The sequence below is a fragment of the Salvelinus fontinalis genome, chromosome 28 (genome assembly GCF_029448725.1).
Source record: "Salvelinus fontinalis isolate EN_2023a chromosome 28, ASM2944872v1, whole genome shotgun sequence".
NCBI lineage: Eukaryota > Metazoa > Chordata > Actinopteri > Salmoniformes > Salmonidae > Salvelinus > Salvelinus fontinalis.
In genome coordinates, this window is record NC_074692.1 from 42,242,116 (window position 1) to 42,259,600 (window position 17,485).

At 42.3% G+C, this 17,485-nt stretch overlaps 1 protein-coding gene across 1 annotated transcript; it reads right to left on the bottom strand.

Moving 5' to 3' along the window:
* Positions 1 to 1,850: 1,850 nt before the first annotated feature.
* On the bottom strand, positions 1,851 to 12,030 carry LOC129826723 (60S ribosomal protein L37-like). Its single transcript, XM_055887745.1, has 4 exons — positions 11,934 to 12,030; positions 11,152 to 11,287; positions 10,693 to 10,777; positions 1,851 to 1,954 (listed from the first exon to the last, which is right to left on the bottom strand). The coding sequence occupies exons 1-4, from the start codon at positions 11,934 to 11,936 to the stop codon at positions 1,888 to 1,890; spliced, it is 291 nt and encodes a 96-aa protein (XP_055743720.1). The 5' UTR covers positions 11,937 to 12,030; the 3' UTR covers positions 1,851 to 1,887.
* Positions 12,031 to 17,485: the final 5,455 nt, after the last annotated feature.

The window sequence follows — 17,485 nt, forward strand, 5'->3', positions numbered from 1 at the left end:
TGTTGTTTGGAGGAAAAAGGGGGATGCTTGCAAGCCAAAGAACACCATCCCAACCATGAAGCACGGGGATGGCAGCATCATGTTGTGGGGATGCTTTGCTGCAGGAGGGACTGGTGCACTTCACAAAATAGATGGCTTCATGAGGCAGGAACATTTGGTGGATATATTGAAGAAACATCAAAAGACATCAGTCAGGAAGTTAAAGCTTGGTTGCAAATGGGTCTTCCAACTGGAAAATGACCCCAAGCATACTTCCAAAGTTGTGGCAAAATGGCTTAAGGACAACAAAGTCAAGGTATTGGAGTGGCCATCACAAAGCCAATCCTCAATCCTATAGAAAATCTGTGGGCAGAACTGAAAAAGCATGTAGGAGGACTACAAGGAGGACTATGCAAGGAGGACTACAAACCTGACCCAGTTACACCAGCTCTGTCAGGAGGAATGGGCCAAAATTCACCCAACTTATTGTGGGAAGCTTGTGGAAGGCTACCCGAAACGTTTGACCCAAGTTAAACAATTTAAAGGCAATGCTAGCAAATACTAATTGAGTGTATGTAAACTTCTGACCCACTGGGATTGTGATGAAATAAATAAACGCTGGAATAAATCATTCTCTCTACTATTATTCTGGCATTTCACATTCTTAAAATAAAGTGGTGATCCTAACTGACCTAAAACAGGGAATTTTTACTTGGATTAAATGTTAGGAATTGTGAAAAACTGAGTTTAAATGGATTTGGCTAAGGTGTATGTAAACTTCCACTTCAACTCTACCTTTACACTAAAACACTGTTGATATGTAGATACGAAAAGAGCCATTAAGGTTGGCTTCATCTATGATAAATGAAAGCCAAATAAATGTCTTGTTACATGGACTTAATTTCTTCTAGTGATCATGTTCAGTGAAAGGAAGAGGCCATAAACATTGCTTTGAGACACTCACACGAGTAGCCATGCAGGAAAACCTAATGGACATCTGCTCTGGCAAACTGACAGTGTCACCTGTGAGCTATAGAGCAAGGAAATGCAACTCTAGCCCTCAGGGGCCGAAGAGGTTTCACTTTTATACCCCATCCATAGCAAAACACCGCTGATTAAACTAACTGCATTCTAAACTGAAGATCATGATTAGTTGAATATTGGAGTCAGGTGTGTTAGCTGGGGCTCAGGCAAAAGTGTGACACCAATCAGGCCCCCGAGGACAGGAGCTGCCCATCCTTGCTATAGAGGATGTATAGGTTTGGGCCTATTAAAAATGGACACAGCATAATGTTTGGTTAACCACAAGGATCACCGTCTGGATAGCAGCCATAGTGAAACTCTTTGAATTTACTGACAAACATAGTGATTTGTAATAAATGTATTGAATCAGACTACTGGTTACCATAGGAGTTAGTCTCTCTCCATGGAGTCACTGAGACCAATGTCATTTTTACATCTCATCTAGTAGTTTGAGTTGTGGGAAATATATTTCTTGATAGAACTGCTAAATATCTATGTTTCTTCCATCCCTCGTGTCTCCTTTGTCAAAACACAATATTGTGACTCCCTAAAAAAAATTATGCTTTTAACTGTTATACTTCAAAAGGCAGAAAATTGTTTAGTATAACAGTGGATTATTTCAGATGTTTTTGTGTTTTGTTGATCTTCTAGAAACAAAGAACCATGGAGAAATGTGTCCCTCTGCTGGTTGGAGGAAAACCCTTCCATCAAACAAGTTCTAGTGATACAACTGAAAGTCCTATGACTTACTGGTTGCTGCTAGGGTTATTGTCAGAGATAACATTTCAATGTTGTTTATCTTCATTGTATAACTTATAACTGACCAAAGAGGACGAGAGGCGATGAAGTTGTCATTTTATGATGACTTTATTTCAGACTCAGAGTCTAAGAGCTGGAGGCAGCCACTGCTGCTCTCTTGGGCTTGGGGACAGTTCCCTCACGGAATCCATTCCTGGAAAAGACAAGAGAAAACACATTGAGGAAGGATGACAATGAATTGTAAACTATACAAAACAAAATATAGAAAACGCAACATAAGAAGTGTTGGTCCCATGTTTCATGAGCTGAAATAAAAGATCCCAGAAATTTCCCATTCGCACAAAAAAAGCATACTTTTCGCTCAGATTTGTTTACATCCCTGTTAGTGAGCATTTCTCCTTTGCTAAAATAATCCATCCACCTGACAGGTGCGGCATATCAAGAAGTTGATTAAACAGAATGATCATTACACAGGTGCACCTTTACTTTTTATTTAACTAGGCAAGTCAGTTAACCTGTTGATGATAGGGGGCGCTATTTACACTTTGGGGGAAAATCGTTCCCAATTTAAACGGCCTCGTATTCAATTCTTGCTCGTACAATATGCATATTATTATTACTATTGGATAGAAAACACTCTCTAGTTTCTAAAACCGTAAGCCATCGGGCTACATGCACTGCATACGTCTTCCTCTAGATGTCAGTAAGCGGTGAGAATTTGAATGGAGTGGATTGCGCAATCTGGGCCCTATATATAGACCGTGGAACGGAAGTACCGTCCTTTTCAACGGTGCGCTTGACGCATGAAGACATCACAATGGCGTCCTGCAAACGCTTTCGTTTTAGTAGTTCTATATCTCCGGTCATGTTTTTATTCGTTATAGGTGTTAAAGACATCATAAGGTAGTTAATTTAAACCGACTTATAGCAGTTTATTGCGATTTTCTGGGATTTCTTTGTCATGCGCATTCACGAGTTGGACACTTCTCCAGTTGGTGGCTAACATTAGCGGCTATTTCGACCGAACAAGAGGACATCTTTCAACCCAAAGACGATTGTTCTGGAGAAAGGACACCTTGCCCAAGATTCTGATGGAAGCTCAGCTAATAGTAAGCAGTCTTTATGCTGTTAATTCGTACTTATGTTGACAAATGTCAGATAATAATTCCGCCATGAATTATGGTGCGGTCTCGCTTTAGCGCACGCTGTATGCTTGAAGTAGCGTTAATTTTAAAAATGTAACCCAGCGATTGCATTAAGAACTAATTTGTCTTTCAATTGCTGTCCAACCTGTATTTTTTAGTCAAGTTTTGGAATAGTTACTGATTAGAATCGGTGCCTCTTCAAAGATTTCTCCTGACATTTTCTGGGCAGCTTTGCTACTTTTCTCATTGTATAACCACGATTTGTGCCGCTAAATATGCACATTTTCGAACAAACTCTATATGCATTGTGTAATATGATGTTATAGGACTGTCATCTGAAGAATTCTGAGAAGGTTAGTGAAAAAATGTATATATTTTGGTGGTTTATACGTAATCGCTATGTTTGGCTTGAATCAATGCGGTTGTGATGTTTGCTATTGTGGTATGCTAATATAACGCTATATTGTGTTTTCGCTGTAAAACACCTAGAACATCTGAAATATTGTCTGGATTCACAAGATATGTGTCTTTCATTTGCTGTACGCTGTGTATTTTTAAGAAATGTTTTATGATGAGTATTTAGTTATTCCACGTTGGTCTCTATAATTGCTCTGGCTGCTTCGGTGCTATTTTTGACGGTAGCTGTGATGGTAGCTGCAATGTAAAACTGATTTATACCTCAAATATGCACATTTTTCGAACAAAACATAGATTTATTGTGTAACATGTTATATGACTGTCATCTGATGAAGTTGTTTCTTGGTTAGTTTGGTTGGTTCTTGGTTAGTTAGGTTGGCTTTGTGCATGCTACCTGTGCTGTGAAAAATGTCTGTCCTTCTTTGTATTTGGTGGTGAGCTAACATAAATATACGTGCTGTTTTCGCTGTAAAACATTTAAAAAATCGGACATGTTGACTGGATTCACAAGATGTGTATCTTTCATTTGCTGTATTGGACTTGTTAATGTGTGAAAGTTAAATATTTATATAAAATATTTTTTGAATTTCGCGCTCTGCCCTTTCAGTGGAATGTGGGAGGAGTTCCGCTAGCGGAACGCCTGGGCGAGACAGGTTAAGAAGAAATTCTTGTGTTTACAATGACGGCCTCCCAAAAGGAAAAAGGCCACCTGCGGGGACAGGATTAAAAGTAAAAATACATTAAATAAAAATAAGACAAAACACATATCACAAAAAGAGACAACACTACATAAAGAGAGACCTAAGAAAACATAGCATGGCAGTAACACAACATGACAACATGGTAGCAACCTTGTGGTGGGGACAATAAACAACCACACTAAAATGTGCAGTTTTGTCACAACACAATGCCACAGATGTCTCAAGTTGAGGAAACATGCAATTGGCATGCTGACTGAAGGAATGTTCACCAGAGCTGTTGCCAGAGAATTGAATGTTTTTCTCTACCATAAGCCACATCCAACGTTGTTTTGGAGAAACTGATGAAACTGAGTTTGCATAACCGAAGAATGTCTGCAAACTGTCAAAAAACATCTCAGGTTAACTCATCTGCGTGTTCTTCGTCCTCACCTTCGATGGCCACTGGCATGCTGGAGAAGTGTGCGCTTCATGGATTAATCCTGATTTCAACTGTACCGGGCAGATGGCATAACAAAGAGCCCCATGGTGGCCATGGGGTTATGGTATGGGCACGCATAAGCTACGGAAAACGAACACAACTGCATTTTAATCGATGACAAGTTGAATGCACAGAGATACCGTGATGAAATCCTGAGGCCCATTGTCGTGCCATTCCTCTGTCGCCATCACGTCATGTTTCAGGATGATAATGCACGGCCCCATGTCGCAAGGATCTGTACACAATTCCTTGAAGCTGAAAATATTCCAAGTTCTTCCCTGGCCTGCATACTCACCAGACATGTCCCCCATTGAGCTTGTTTGGGATGCTCTGGATCGATGTGTACGACAGCGTGTTCCAGTTCCCACCAATATCCAGCAACTTCGTACAGCCATTAAAGAGGAGTGGGACGACATTCCACAAGCCACAATCAACATCCTGATCAACTCTATGCGAAAGTTGTGTCGCACTGCATGAGGCAAATGGTGGTCACCAGATACTGACTGGTTTTCTGATCCACGGCTCAACCTTTTATTATTTTAAGATATCTGTGACCAACAGATGCATATCTGTATTCCCAGTCATGTGAAATCCATAGATTAGGGCCTAATGAATTTATTTCAATTGACTGCTTTCCTTATATGAACTGTAACTCAATAAAATCTTTTAAATTGATGCGTTTATACTTTTGTTCAGTGTACACACACACAGTGCCCCTTACTAGGTCTCAAATGTTTAACAGGTAGGTAACGCCATCCATTACGAACATGTACCACATGCTAGGAAGATTGTAATATTCCTTTCTCCCAAGTGGCTCAGCGGTCTATGGCGTCACTACAGAGCCTGGTTCGATCCCGGGCTGTATCACAACTGGCCGCGATCGGGAGTCACATAGGGCGGCGCACAATTGGCCCAGCGTCAAACGGATTAGGGGAGGGTTTGGCCGGGGTAGGCCGTCATTGTAAATAAGAATTTGTTCTTAACTGACTTGCCAAGTTAAATAAAAAATATGATATTTGATACTCTGCACCTTTAAAATCTTCAGATCAATATCCAAATATTTTTTCAAATAACTAGCCTACCACATCGGAAATAACCTGGAACGTTCAACTTCTGCATGAATTAACACTGGTCATAGGAGGATATACTACGTTCCCAATCCAGTATCTGTGCACATTGTAAATATGATATTGGAACTGACCCTGTATAGAGCTTACTTACATTCTCCTGTTTGTATATCTATTTCTTGTGTGTTTTTGTTCTATTCACTTTATAGTATAACATTTTTACTAGAGGCCGACCGGTTAATCGGAATGGACGATTAATTTGTGCCGATTTCAAGTTTTCATAACAATCGGAAATCGATATTTTTGGACACCGATTTAAAAATAATTTTTCTTATTTTTTTTTACACCTTTATTTAACTAGGTAAGTCAGTTAAGAACACATTCTTATTTTCAATGACGGCCTATGAACGGTGGGTTAACTGCCTTGTTCAGGGGCAGAACGACAGCCTTTTACCTTGTCAGCTCGGGGATTCGTTTTTGCAACCTTCCGGTTACTAGTCCAACGCTCTAACCACCTGCCTTACATTGCACTCCAAGAGGAGCCTGCGTGGCAGGCTGACTACCTGTTACGCGAGGGCAGCAAGATGCCAATGTAAGTTGCTAGCTAGCATTAAACTTATAAAAAACAATCAATCTTCACTAGTTAACTACACATGGTTGATGATATTACTAGTTTATCTAGCGTGTCCTGCGTTGCATATAAATGGACGCGGTCCCCGTTAATTTCTCATCGAATTACAGCCTACTTCGCCAAACGGGTGATGATTTAGCACTGTCGTTGCACCAAACCTAACCATTAACATCAATGCCTTTCTTTAAAATCAATACAAAAGTATATATTTTTTAAACCTGCATATTTAGTTAATATTGCCCGCTGACACAAATATCTTATAATTAGGGAAATTGTGTCACTTCTCTTGCGTTCCGTGCAAGCAGTCAGGGTATAGGCAGCAGTTTGGGCCGCCTGGCTCGTTGCGAACTGTGCGAAGTCCATTTTTTCCTAACAAAGGCCGTAATTAATTTGCCAGAATTGTACATAATTATGACATAACATTGAAGGTTGTGCAATGTAACAGCAATATTTAGACTTAGGGATGCCACCCGTTAGATAAAATACGTAACGGTTCCGTATGTCACTGAAAGAATAAACTATTTGTTTTCGAAATTTTAGTTTCCGGATTCGACCATAATAATGACCAAAGGCTTGTATTTCTGTGTGTTATTATGTTATAATTAAGTCTATGATTTGATATTTGATAGAGCAGCCTGACTGAGCGATAGTAGGCAGCAGCAGGCTCGTAAGCATTCATTCAAACAGCACTTTCGTGCGTTTGCCAGCAGCTCTTCGCAATGCTTCAAGCATTGAGCTGTTTATGACTTCAAGCCTATCAACTCCCGAGATTAGGCTGGTGTAACCGATGTGAAATGGCTAGCTAGTTAGCGGGGTGCCCGCTAATAGCGTTTCAATCGGTGACGTCACTGGCTCTGAGACTTGGAGTAGTTGTTCCCCTTGCTCTGCAAGGGCCGCGGCTCTTGTGGAGCGATGGATAACGATGCTTCGAGGGTTGCTGTTGTCGATGTGTTCCTGGTTCAAGCCCAGGTAGGGGCGAGGAGAGGCACGGAAGCTATACTGTTACACTGGCAATACTAAAGTGCCTATAAGAACATCCAATAGTCAAAGGTATATGAAATACAAATGGTATAGACAGAAATAGTCCTATAATTCCTATAATAACTACAACCTAAAACTTCTTACCTGGGAATATTGAAGACTCATGTTAAAAGGAACCACCAGCTTTCATATGTTCTCATGTTCTAATAAATCGGTATAGGTGTTGAAAAATCATAATTGGTTGACCTCTAATTATTACTACTGATATTGATTAGTGCATTGTTGGGAAAGAGCTTGCAAGAAAGGCATTTCACTGTACATGACAAAACTTGAACTGAATCGAACATCAAGTCTTCGGTCTGAGTAATGTGATGAGAGTCTGGTATTTCACTAGCAACATACATAGCAACATCTACTCGTGCCAGGTACAGTGCATTTGGGAAAGTATTCAGACCCCTAGACTTTTTCCACATTTTGTAACACAACAGCCTTATTCTAAAATGGATTCAACTGTTTTTTTCCCCTCATCAATCTACAGACAATACCATATAATGACAAAGCAAAAACATGTTGAAAAGTTTTTGCAAAAAATGTAATAAATATCACATTTACATAAGTATTCAGACCCTTTACTCAGTACTTTGTTGAAGCGCCTTTGGCAGCAATTATAGCTTCGAGTCTTCTTGGGTATGATGCTACAAGCTTGGCACACCTTTTGGGGAGTTTCTCCCATTCTTCTCTGCTGATGGGGAGCACCGCTGTACAGCTATTTTCAGGTCTCTCCAGAGATGTTAGATCGGGTTCAAGTCCGGGCTCTGGCTGGGCCACTCAAGGATATTCAGAGACTTGTCGTGAAGCCACTCCTGCGTTGTCTTGGCTGTGTGCTTAGGGTCGTTGTTCTGTTGGAAGGTGAACCGTCACCCCATTCTGAGGTCCTGAGCGCTCTGGAGCAGGTTTCACCAAGGATCTCTCTGTACTTTGCTCCCTGACCAAGACCGTTCTACCCTGATTGCTCAGTTTGGCTGGGCAGCCAGCTCTACGAAGGGTCTTAGTGGTTCCAAACTTCTTCCATTTAAGAATGATGGAGGACACTGTTCTTGGGGACCTTAAATGCAAAATACATTTTTTGGTACCCTTCCCCAGATCTGTGCCTCGACACAATCCTGTCTCAGAGCCCTACGGTCAATTCCTTCAAACTCATGGCTTGGTTTTTGCTCTGACAAGCACTGTCAACTGAGGGACCTTATTTAGAATAAGGCTGCAATTAGGGAAGCACGATATTTCGGTGAGCATATCTGAATCGGACGATATTAACTAAAAATGCCAACATCAGCATCAGCCTGATTCTTTTGTTTAACGCCGATGTGCAAAACCGATTTTAAAGCTGACGTGGATACGTATATAATGTAAGTAGATGACGTAATGACGCCACGAAAAAGAGCACTCACAACAACTAAACAAGTTCAAGTTGAGCAGTCATTTGAAAGAGTAAGAACATTTCAGCGAGACAACTCAAAGGTGTAAATCTGTTAACACCAAAAGATAATGGAATTCATTATGCTACTTGCTATGGGCGTCACAACTGACATTTGGGCCAGCGATGTCAGCCACATGAGCATGCTGAGTCTGACAGCACAGTGGGTCGATGAGGATTTCGTACTGAGGAATGCCGTATTGCATGCTCAAGAATGTGCTGGTTCTCATACCGTTGCTGCCATTTCAATGGCTTTTGAGAACATGTTTGAAACTTGGAAACATGAGCACACTCCTAGCGCCATTCAAACAACTGACTGGAGAAATAAACTCATCAACTGCGTCTGCAGCAGACGTGATACCCTCTGTCATGGCATTGAAACGCCTGCTCAACAAAACTGCTGACACAGACCGTGGGGTTAAAACTTTAAAAAGTACTCCAGGCTGTGAACAAGCGATTCTGTGGCATTCTCTTTGAGCCTCTTCACTGTGTCGCCACCATGCTAGGTACAAGGACCAATACTTCTATGCAGTCAAGAAACAGGGTTTACGTGAAATGTTACATACACAGCTGGACAAGATGGAAACAGACACAGTGACAGTGCGCACCGAGAAAGAGAGGCCACGGACAGACAGATCTGAAACTTCACTGCTTGACATGTATGATGAAATCCTGGTTGAGACTGAACAAATGAGCAACGAAACAGCACAGCAAGTAAGTGAAAGAAGTAGTTTTTGATTATGTTTTACTGGTAATGGGGACATACGTAAATGCCAACAAAATAACTTTCTGGTCAGTGTGGTGTGTGTAACCTTTATTTATTTAACTAGGCAAGTCAGTTAAGAACAAATATGTTCTGTCCGGGGTAGGCCGTTATTTACAATGACGGCCTATCGCGGACCAATTGTGCGCCGCCCTATGGGACTCCAAATCATGGCCGGATGTGATACAGCCTGGATTCGAACCTTGATCTGTAGTGACGCCTCTTGCACTGAGATGCAGTGCCTTAGACCGCTGCATCCATGTGTGCAAGCCTTCCCCCTTTTCCTCCAAACATAACGATGTTCATTATGGCCAAACAGTTCTATATTTGTTTCATCAGACCAGAGGACATTTCTCCAAAAAGTATGATCTTTGTCCCCATGTGCAGTTGCAAACCGTAGTCTGGCTTTTTTAATGGCGGTTTTGGAGCAGTGGCTTCTTCCTTGTTGAGCGGCCTTTCAGGTTATGTCGATATATAACTTGTTTTACTCTTGTGTTAACTATTTAACTGTACTAGAATGCTTAAATGGCCACTAAAATTTAAAATATCTGTTATCGATATCTTTTTATTTGGCAAGGAAAATATTGGTTATCGGTATCGGCCAAAAAGGTAATATCAGTGCATCCCTAGCTGCAATGTAACAAAATGTAGAAAAAGTCAAGGGATCTGAATACTTTCTGAATGCACTGCAAGTTAAATAAGCATTCCAATTTGGGATTCACGATATCAAAAGTAAAAAGTCAGCAAGCACTTCAGTTACTCACAGCAATGGGCACTTGTCAAATCATGGCAGTGACATTTATAACGCAGAAAAACACATTTCATGAGTAGTTTAACAGTCACCAACTCCCCAAAAAACTAACATCACCTTCCTTCCTGGTGTATCATAAGACAATCATATCTCAACATCAACAAAACTAAGAGGGTTCAACCCAGCACTAAAAAGCATCTGTGCAGAGCAACCTAATCCACCTTGGCAAAACTAGCTAGCGATATCACATTGGTTACATTGCATAGGGCCAACTAAGGACAGACAAGATTAGTCTCAACTGATTCCGCAGGTCAGAAAAGGGGGGCAAATTAGGTGCTTCTATGCAGTTAAAAATGATACCAATTTCACATTCAACAGACAAAAATAGCAAGCTTTGGAGAAATGGAGGTACATACTCCTGCCTAAAGAACAGCTCATCTTTCTATTCCGAGGAAACATTTTGCACCTGATGTATTGTGCAAATCAGCCCTGAAATTCATTGCAGGGAGGATGTTGGACTCACCTGAATCTGCGGTAGACAACCCTCAGGTGTCTGATACGGCCAGACCCGGTGGTGTTGCGTCTCTTGGCCTTCGCACTCCAGTTATCTGCAAAAGTTTAAGGATGAGCGTGTGTTATAGAATCAATGATGAGCAAAACCGCTGTACAGACACATACATCAGCATGACAACAAGGTCAGCTTGACCAAACCCCCACAAAACAAAAGTCTGGAAGTGCAAAACGTCACTATTGCATGTGAGGACATCTGGAATATTTCAGCTTGTTTGACATATGCATCACTGGAAACTTGTGACAGGTTGAGCTCTGGTAAGATCGCTGGTAGGATGACCTGGAGCATCCATCTAGCTAGTGTGACTGATGATGGTCCCTATTGGTAACATGAATGGACTGCACTGACTGATCAAATTGACTGATCAAATTTGACTAAACTATCTGCCAAGACAACAGCAGAGCCACTCACACTTTCTCTTGCGCTTTTCGGGGTAGCCACACTTTCCGCAGGAGGACTTTTGAAGGTGATATGCCTTGGAGCCGCACCGACGACACAGGGCATGCGTCTTGTTGCGACGTTTACCAAATGATGACGTTCCCTTCGTCTGTGAAACAGGTGAAAACACATTTATGGTGACCAATTAAATTGACAGTTCATTCAAAACATTACATCTGATACGAAGGCTGTATATTGTAATGAAACAGCAGAGAGCAGGTCTCGAACCCTCGACCTTCTAGTCCGAAGTCCGGGGCGCTATCGACTGTGCCGCAAAAGCAAGCTCAAGCGGCAGTCGATTTCCGCGCTTATAAACCCGGGGTCGTTACAATACTTAACTACATGCTAACTTTAACAGGCTAATGTTGAAAGATGCTAGCTGTTTCCACCTGAGAAAACTTGCTACTTTCCTTGTTTTGCAGGATGACATGGACATTCTAATGAATGCTATTGTCAAAATTGTTTCCTTTATGGGGACCAAAATAATAGCAGTCAATTTGAGATGCTGATTGAAAATATTTGGAAGATGCACATCTACTTTCAGCGTCTGCGACATACAGTAGCTAACGTTAAGTGTTTGTTACGTTAGTTCATTAATCGGGTTTGTAGCGATTATGAAACTAACACCATGAAATACTGAGGTCTGCCATAATTCAAAGCTTTCATCTTCACAACAAACATGTAGTTGATCAAATGAAAACGTTAATTAAAGCGGATGATTTCAGATTTTCAGGTTACACTGCATTCGCGCTTACCATCTTCTTGCCGAAGTAGACACGATAGAGGACGGAAAAGGTTATTGAGTTGCACTAAATTCAGTCCGTACTTATTCCGGTGCAGCACTCTGGTATGCTGTAGCGACACAAAAGCAGCCAATATTTGTTCCTTTTACTAGGAATTGAAGTCACTAAATTAATACTGTATGTTTAAATGTAAGTAGCATATTCTGTTATACAAGTTGTATTGTATTATAAACTGGTTACCAACATAATTAGAGCAGTAAAAATATATGTTTGGTCATACCCGTGGTATAGGTCTGTTATAAACTAGGTGGTTGGAGCCCTGAATGCTGATTGGCTGAAAGCTGTGGTATATTAGACCGTATACCACGAAATGACAAAACATAGATTTTTACGGCTCTAATTATGTTGATCACCAGTTTATAAAAGCAAAAAGGACACCTCAAGGGTTTGTTGTACAGTTGAAGTAGGAAGTTTACATACACCTTAGCCAAATACATTTAAACTCAGTTTTTCACAATTCCTGACATTTAATACTAGTAAAAATTCCCTGGCTTAGGTCAGTTAGGATCAACACTTTATTTTAAGAATGTGAATTGTCAGAATAATAGTCTAAATGCTCGACCCAGGAGTTTGTGCAGCTCTGGTCCCATCCTGCCGGCGCCGGTGGTTCACTACGTTGTCAGAACGGGTGACACGTACGGAGGAGTGGCTGACAGAAAAGTGTTTCTCACCAGCTACAGAGACCTGGGAGACACGGGAATGCAAACTCAGCAAGTCAGAGCAACAGCAAAAAGTTTGAAAGAGTATGTGTGTTATTATTTGGTCACACTTTACATCAAGTTGCAAAGATACCATGTAGTTACCGTGTCTTTTCATGGAATACTAAAACCAAAGACAGTACAGTATTGCTAAAACCGTGTAATTTCACAAGATTAACTAATTAATGCAAAGTGTGTCCGTTTCTGAATTCCCTAAAGCCTCTCTCAGTCCATCATAGTGATTAAGAGCAGTCAGGTTGATTTTACTTCACTACATGGGTCCCTTTCCTATTTGTCTCGGCCTAGTGAATAAGTTCTCCATCGAGGTGGTGGATCTCGGCCAGGTGTGCAAATAGTGCAAACAGAATGCAAATAGTCCGGGTAGCCATTTGATTACCTGTTCAGGAGTCTTATGGCTTGGGGGTAAAAACTGTTGAGAAGCCTTTTTGTTCTAGACTTGGCACTCCAGTACCGCTTGCCATGCGGTAGTAGAGAGAACAGTCTATGACTGGGGTGGCTGGGGTCTTTGACAATTTTTAGGGCCTTCCTCTGACACCGCCTGGTGTAGAGGTCCTGGATGGCAGGAAGCTTAGCCCCAGTGATGTACTGGGCCGGTCGCACTACCCTCTGTAGTGCCTTGCGGTCAGAGGCCGAGCAATTACCGTACCAGGCAGTGATGCCACCAGTCAGGATGCTCTCGATGGTGCAGCTGTAGAACATTTTGAGGACCTCAGGACTCATGCCAAATCTTTTTTGTTTCCTGAGGGGGAATAGGCTTTGTCGTGCCCTCTTCACGACTGTCTTGGTGTGTTTGGGCCATTCTAGTTTGTTGTTGATGTGGACACCGAGGAACTTGAAGCTCTCAACCTGCTCCACTACAGCCCCGTCGATGAGAATGGGGGAGTGCTCGGTCCTCCTTTTCCTGTTGTCCACAATCATCTCCTTAGTCTTGGTTACGTTGAGGGATAGGTTGTTATTCTGGCACCACACGTCCAGGTCTCTGACCTCCTCCCTATAGGCTGTCTCGTCGTTGTCGGTGATCAGGCCTACCACTGTTGTGTCGTCTGCAAACTTAATGATGGTGTTGGAGTCGTGCCTGGCCATGCAGTCGTGGCTGAACAGGGAGTACAGGAGGGGACTGAGCATGCACCCCTGTGGAGCTCTAGTGTTGAGGATCAGCGTGGCAGATGTGTTGCTTCCTTCCCGCACCACCTGGGGGCAGCACATCAGGAAGTCCAGGATCCAGTTGCAGAGGGAGGTGTTTAGTCTCAGGATCCTTAGCTTAGTGATGAGCTTTGAGGGTACTATGGTGTTGAACGCTGAGCTGTAGTCAATGAATAGCATTCTCACATAAGTGTTCCTTTTGTCCAGGTGGGAAAGGGCAGTGTGGAGTGCAATAGAGATTGCATCATCTGTGGATCTGTTTGGGCGGTATGCAAATTGGAGTGGGTCTAGGGTTTCTGGGATAATGGTGTTGATGTGAGCCATGACCAACCTTTCGAAGCACTTCATGGCTATGGACGTGAGTGCTACGGGTCTGTAGTCATTTAGGCAGGTTGCCTTTGTGTTCTTTGGCACAGAGACTATGGTGGTCTGCTTGAAACAGGTTGGTATTACCGACTCAATCAGGGACATGTTGAAAATGTCAGTGAAGACACCTGCCAGTTGGTCAGCACACGCCCTAGTAATCCATCTGGCCCCGCAACCTTGTGTATGTTGACCTGTTTAAAGGTCTTACTCATGTCGGCCACGGAGAGCGTGATCACACAGTCGTCCGGAACAGCTGATGCTCTCATGCACGCTTCAATGTTGCTTGCCTCGAAGCTAACATAGAAGTGATTTAGCTCGTCTGGTAGGGTCTGGTCACTGGGCAGCTCATGGCTGTGCTTCCCGTTGTAGTCTGTAATAGTTTGCAAGCCCTGCCACATAAGACGAGCGCCGGAGCCGGTGTAGTATGAGTCAATCTTAGCCCTGTATTGACGCTTTGCCTGTTTCATGGTTCATCGGAGGGCATAGCAGGATTTCTTGTAAGCTTCCGGGTTAGAGTCCCACACCTTGAAAGCGGCAGCACTACCCTTTAGCTCAGTGCGAATGTTGCCTGTAATCCATGGCTTCTGGTTGGGGTATGTACGTACAGTCACTGTGGGGACGACGTCCTCGATGCACTTATTGATAAAGCCAGTGACTGATGTGGTGTACTCCTCAATGCCATCGGAAGAATCCCGGAACATGTTCCAGTCTGTGATAGCAAAACATTCCTTTAGTTTAGCATCTGCTTCATCTGACCACTTTTTTTATAGACCGAGTCACTGGTGCCTCCTGCATTAATTTTTGCTTGTAAGCAGGAATCAGGAGGATAGAGTTGTGGTCGGATTTACAAAATGGAGGGCAAGGGAGAGCTTTGTACGCGTCTCTGTGTATAGAGTACAGGTGATCTAGAACATGTTGATAGAAATTTGGTAGACCTGATTTCAGTTTCCCTGCTTTAAAGCCTCCGCCCACTAGGAGCGCCGCCTCTGGGTGAGTGGTTTCCTGTTTGCTTATTTCCTTATACAGCTGACTGAGTGCGGTCTTAGTGCCAGCATCTGTCTGTGGTGGTAAATAAACAGCCACGAAAAGTATAACTGAAACTCTTTAGGCAAGTAGTGTGGTCTGCTATTTATCACAATATACTCTACTTCAGGCGGCAAAATCTAGAGACTTCATAAGATTTTGTGCACCAGCTGTTGTTTACAAATATGCATAGACCACCCCCCCTCGTCTTACCGGAGTGTTCTGTTCTATCTTGCCGGTGCAGCGTATATCCTGCTAGCTGAATGGTGAAGGGTTCCTTGAAATGGATTCCACTATCTCAATGGGACTTCAATACAGGATACATAGAAGCATGTTTCCCCTCCAGATCATCTACAGTGCATTCTGAAAGTACTCAGACCTCTTGACTTTTTCCACATTTTGTTACGTTACAGCCTTATTCTAAAATAGATTTTTTTTAAATCACTCATCAATCTTCACACAATACCCCATAATGACAAAGTGAAAACAGGTTTTAAGATTGTTTTGCAAATGTATAAAGTAAAAAAAACAGAAATACCTTATTTACATAAGTATTCACATCCTTTGCTATAAGACTCGAAAATGAGCTCAAGTGCATCCTGTTTCCATTGATAATCCTTGAGATGTTTCTACAACTTTATTGGTGTCAACCTGTGGTAAATTCAATTAATTGGACATGATTTGGAAAGGCACACATCTGTCTATATACGGTCCCACAGTTGACAGTGCATGTCAGAGCAAAACCAAGCCAAGAAGTCGAAGGAATTGTTCGTAGAGCTCCGAGACAGGATTGTGTCGAGGCACAGATCTGGGGAAGGGTACCAAAAACAATTCTGCAGCATTGAAGGTCCCCAAGATCACAGTGGCCTCCATCATTCTTAAATGGAAGACATTTGGAACCACCAAGCCTCAGGGGAGAAAGGCCTTGGTCAGGATGTGACCAAGAACCCGATGGTCACTCTGACAGAGCTCCAGACTTCCTCTGTGGAGATGGGAGAACCTTCCAGAAGGACAACCATCTCTGCAGCACTCCAGCAATCAGGGGCGTTTAACTTCTTTGGGATAGGGGGCAGTATTTTCACGTCTGGATGAAGAGCGTGCCCAAAGTAAACTGCCTGTTACTCAGGCCCAGAGGATATGCATATGCATGGTAGTGTTGGATAGAAAACACTCTAAAGTTTCTAAAACTGTTAAAATAATGTCTGTGAGTATAACAGAAATGATTTGTCAGGCAAAACCCCAAGCACAATCCATCTAGGTTTCTTTTTTTGTTGAGGTCATTGTGTTTTCCAATGCTTTTCTATGGGAAACCTGATTTATTAGGGCCCAGATTGCAGTTCCTATGGCTTCCACTAAATGTCAACAGTCTTTAGAAATTGTTCGATGTTTTTCTTTTGAGAAATTAAGAAGTAGTCCTATTCTTTCCATGTGTCACTCAGATGGACTCAAGTCTTTTGGTGCGCGTGAACAGGAGCGCGCTCCTCATTATTTTTCTCCGGTATTGGAAACTGTTTATTCTGTCTTAAATTGTATCGATTATTTACATTTTAGGGTACCTGAGGTTGGATTAGAAACGTTGTTTGAAATGTTTGTACCAAGTTTACAGGTAACTTATTAGATACTTTGTAGTCATGTTGGGTGAGTTGGAACTGGTGTATTTCTGAATCAAATGCGCCAAATAAATGGATATTTTGGGGATATAAAGAAGGAATTTATCGAACAAAACGACCATTCATTGTGTCACTGAGACATTTGGGATTGCAAAAAGATGAAGATCTTCAAAGGTAAGGCATTTATTATATCGCTATTTCTGACTTTCGTGTCGCATTAGCCTGATTAAAAATGGTTTTCATGTTTTTGTTTGCGGGGCGCTGTCCACCAATCAGGGGCCTTTAAGGTAGAGTGGCCAGACGGAAGCCACTCCTCAGTAAAAGGCACATGACAGCCCGCTTGGAGTTTGCCAAAAGGCACCTAAAGGACTCTCAGACCATGAGAAACAAGATTCTCTGGTTGATGATACCAAGATTGAGCTATTTGTCCTGATTGCTAAACATCACGTCTGAAGGAAACCTGCCACCATCCCTACAGTGAAGCATGGTGGTGGAAACATCATGCTGTGGGGATGTTTTTCAGCGGCAGGGACTGGAAGACTAGTCAGGATCAAGGGAAAGATGAGCGGAGCAAAGTACAGAGAGATCCTTGATGAAAACCTGCTCCAGAGCGTTCGGGACCTCAGAACGGGGCGAAGGTTCA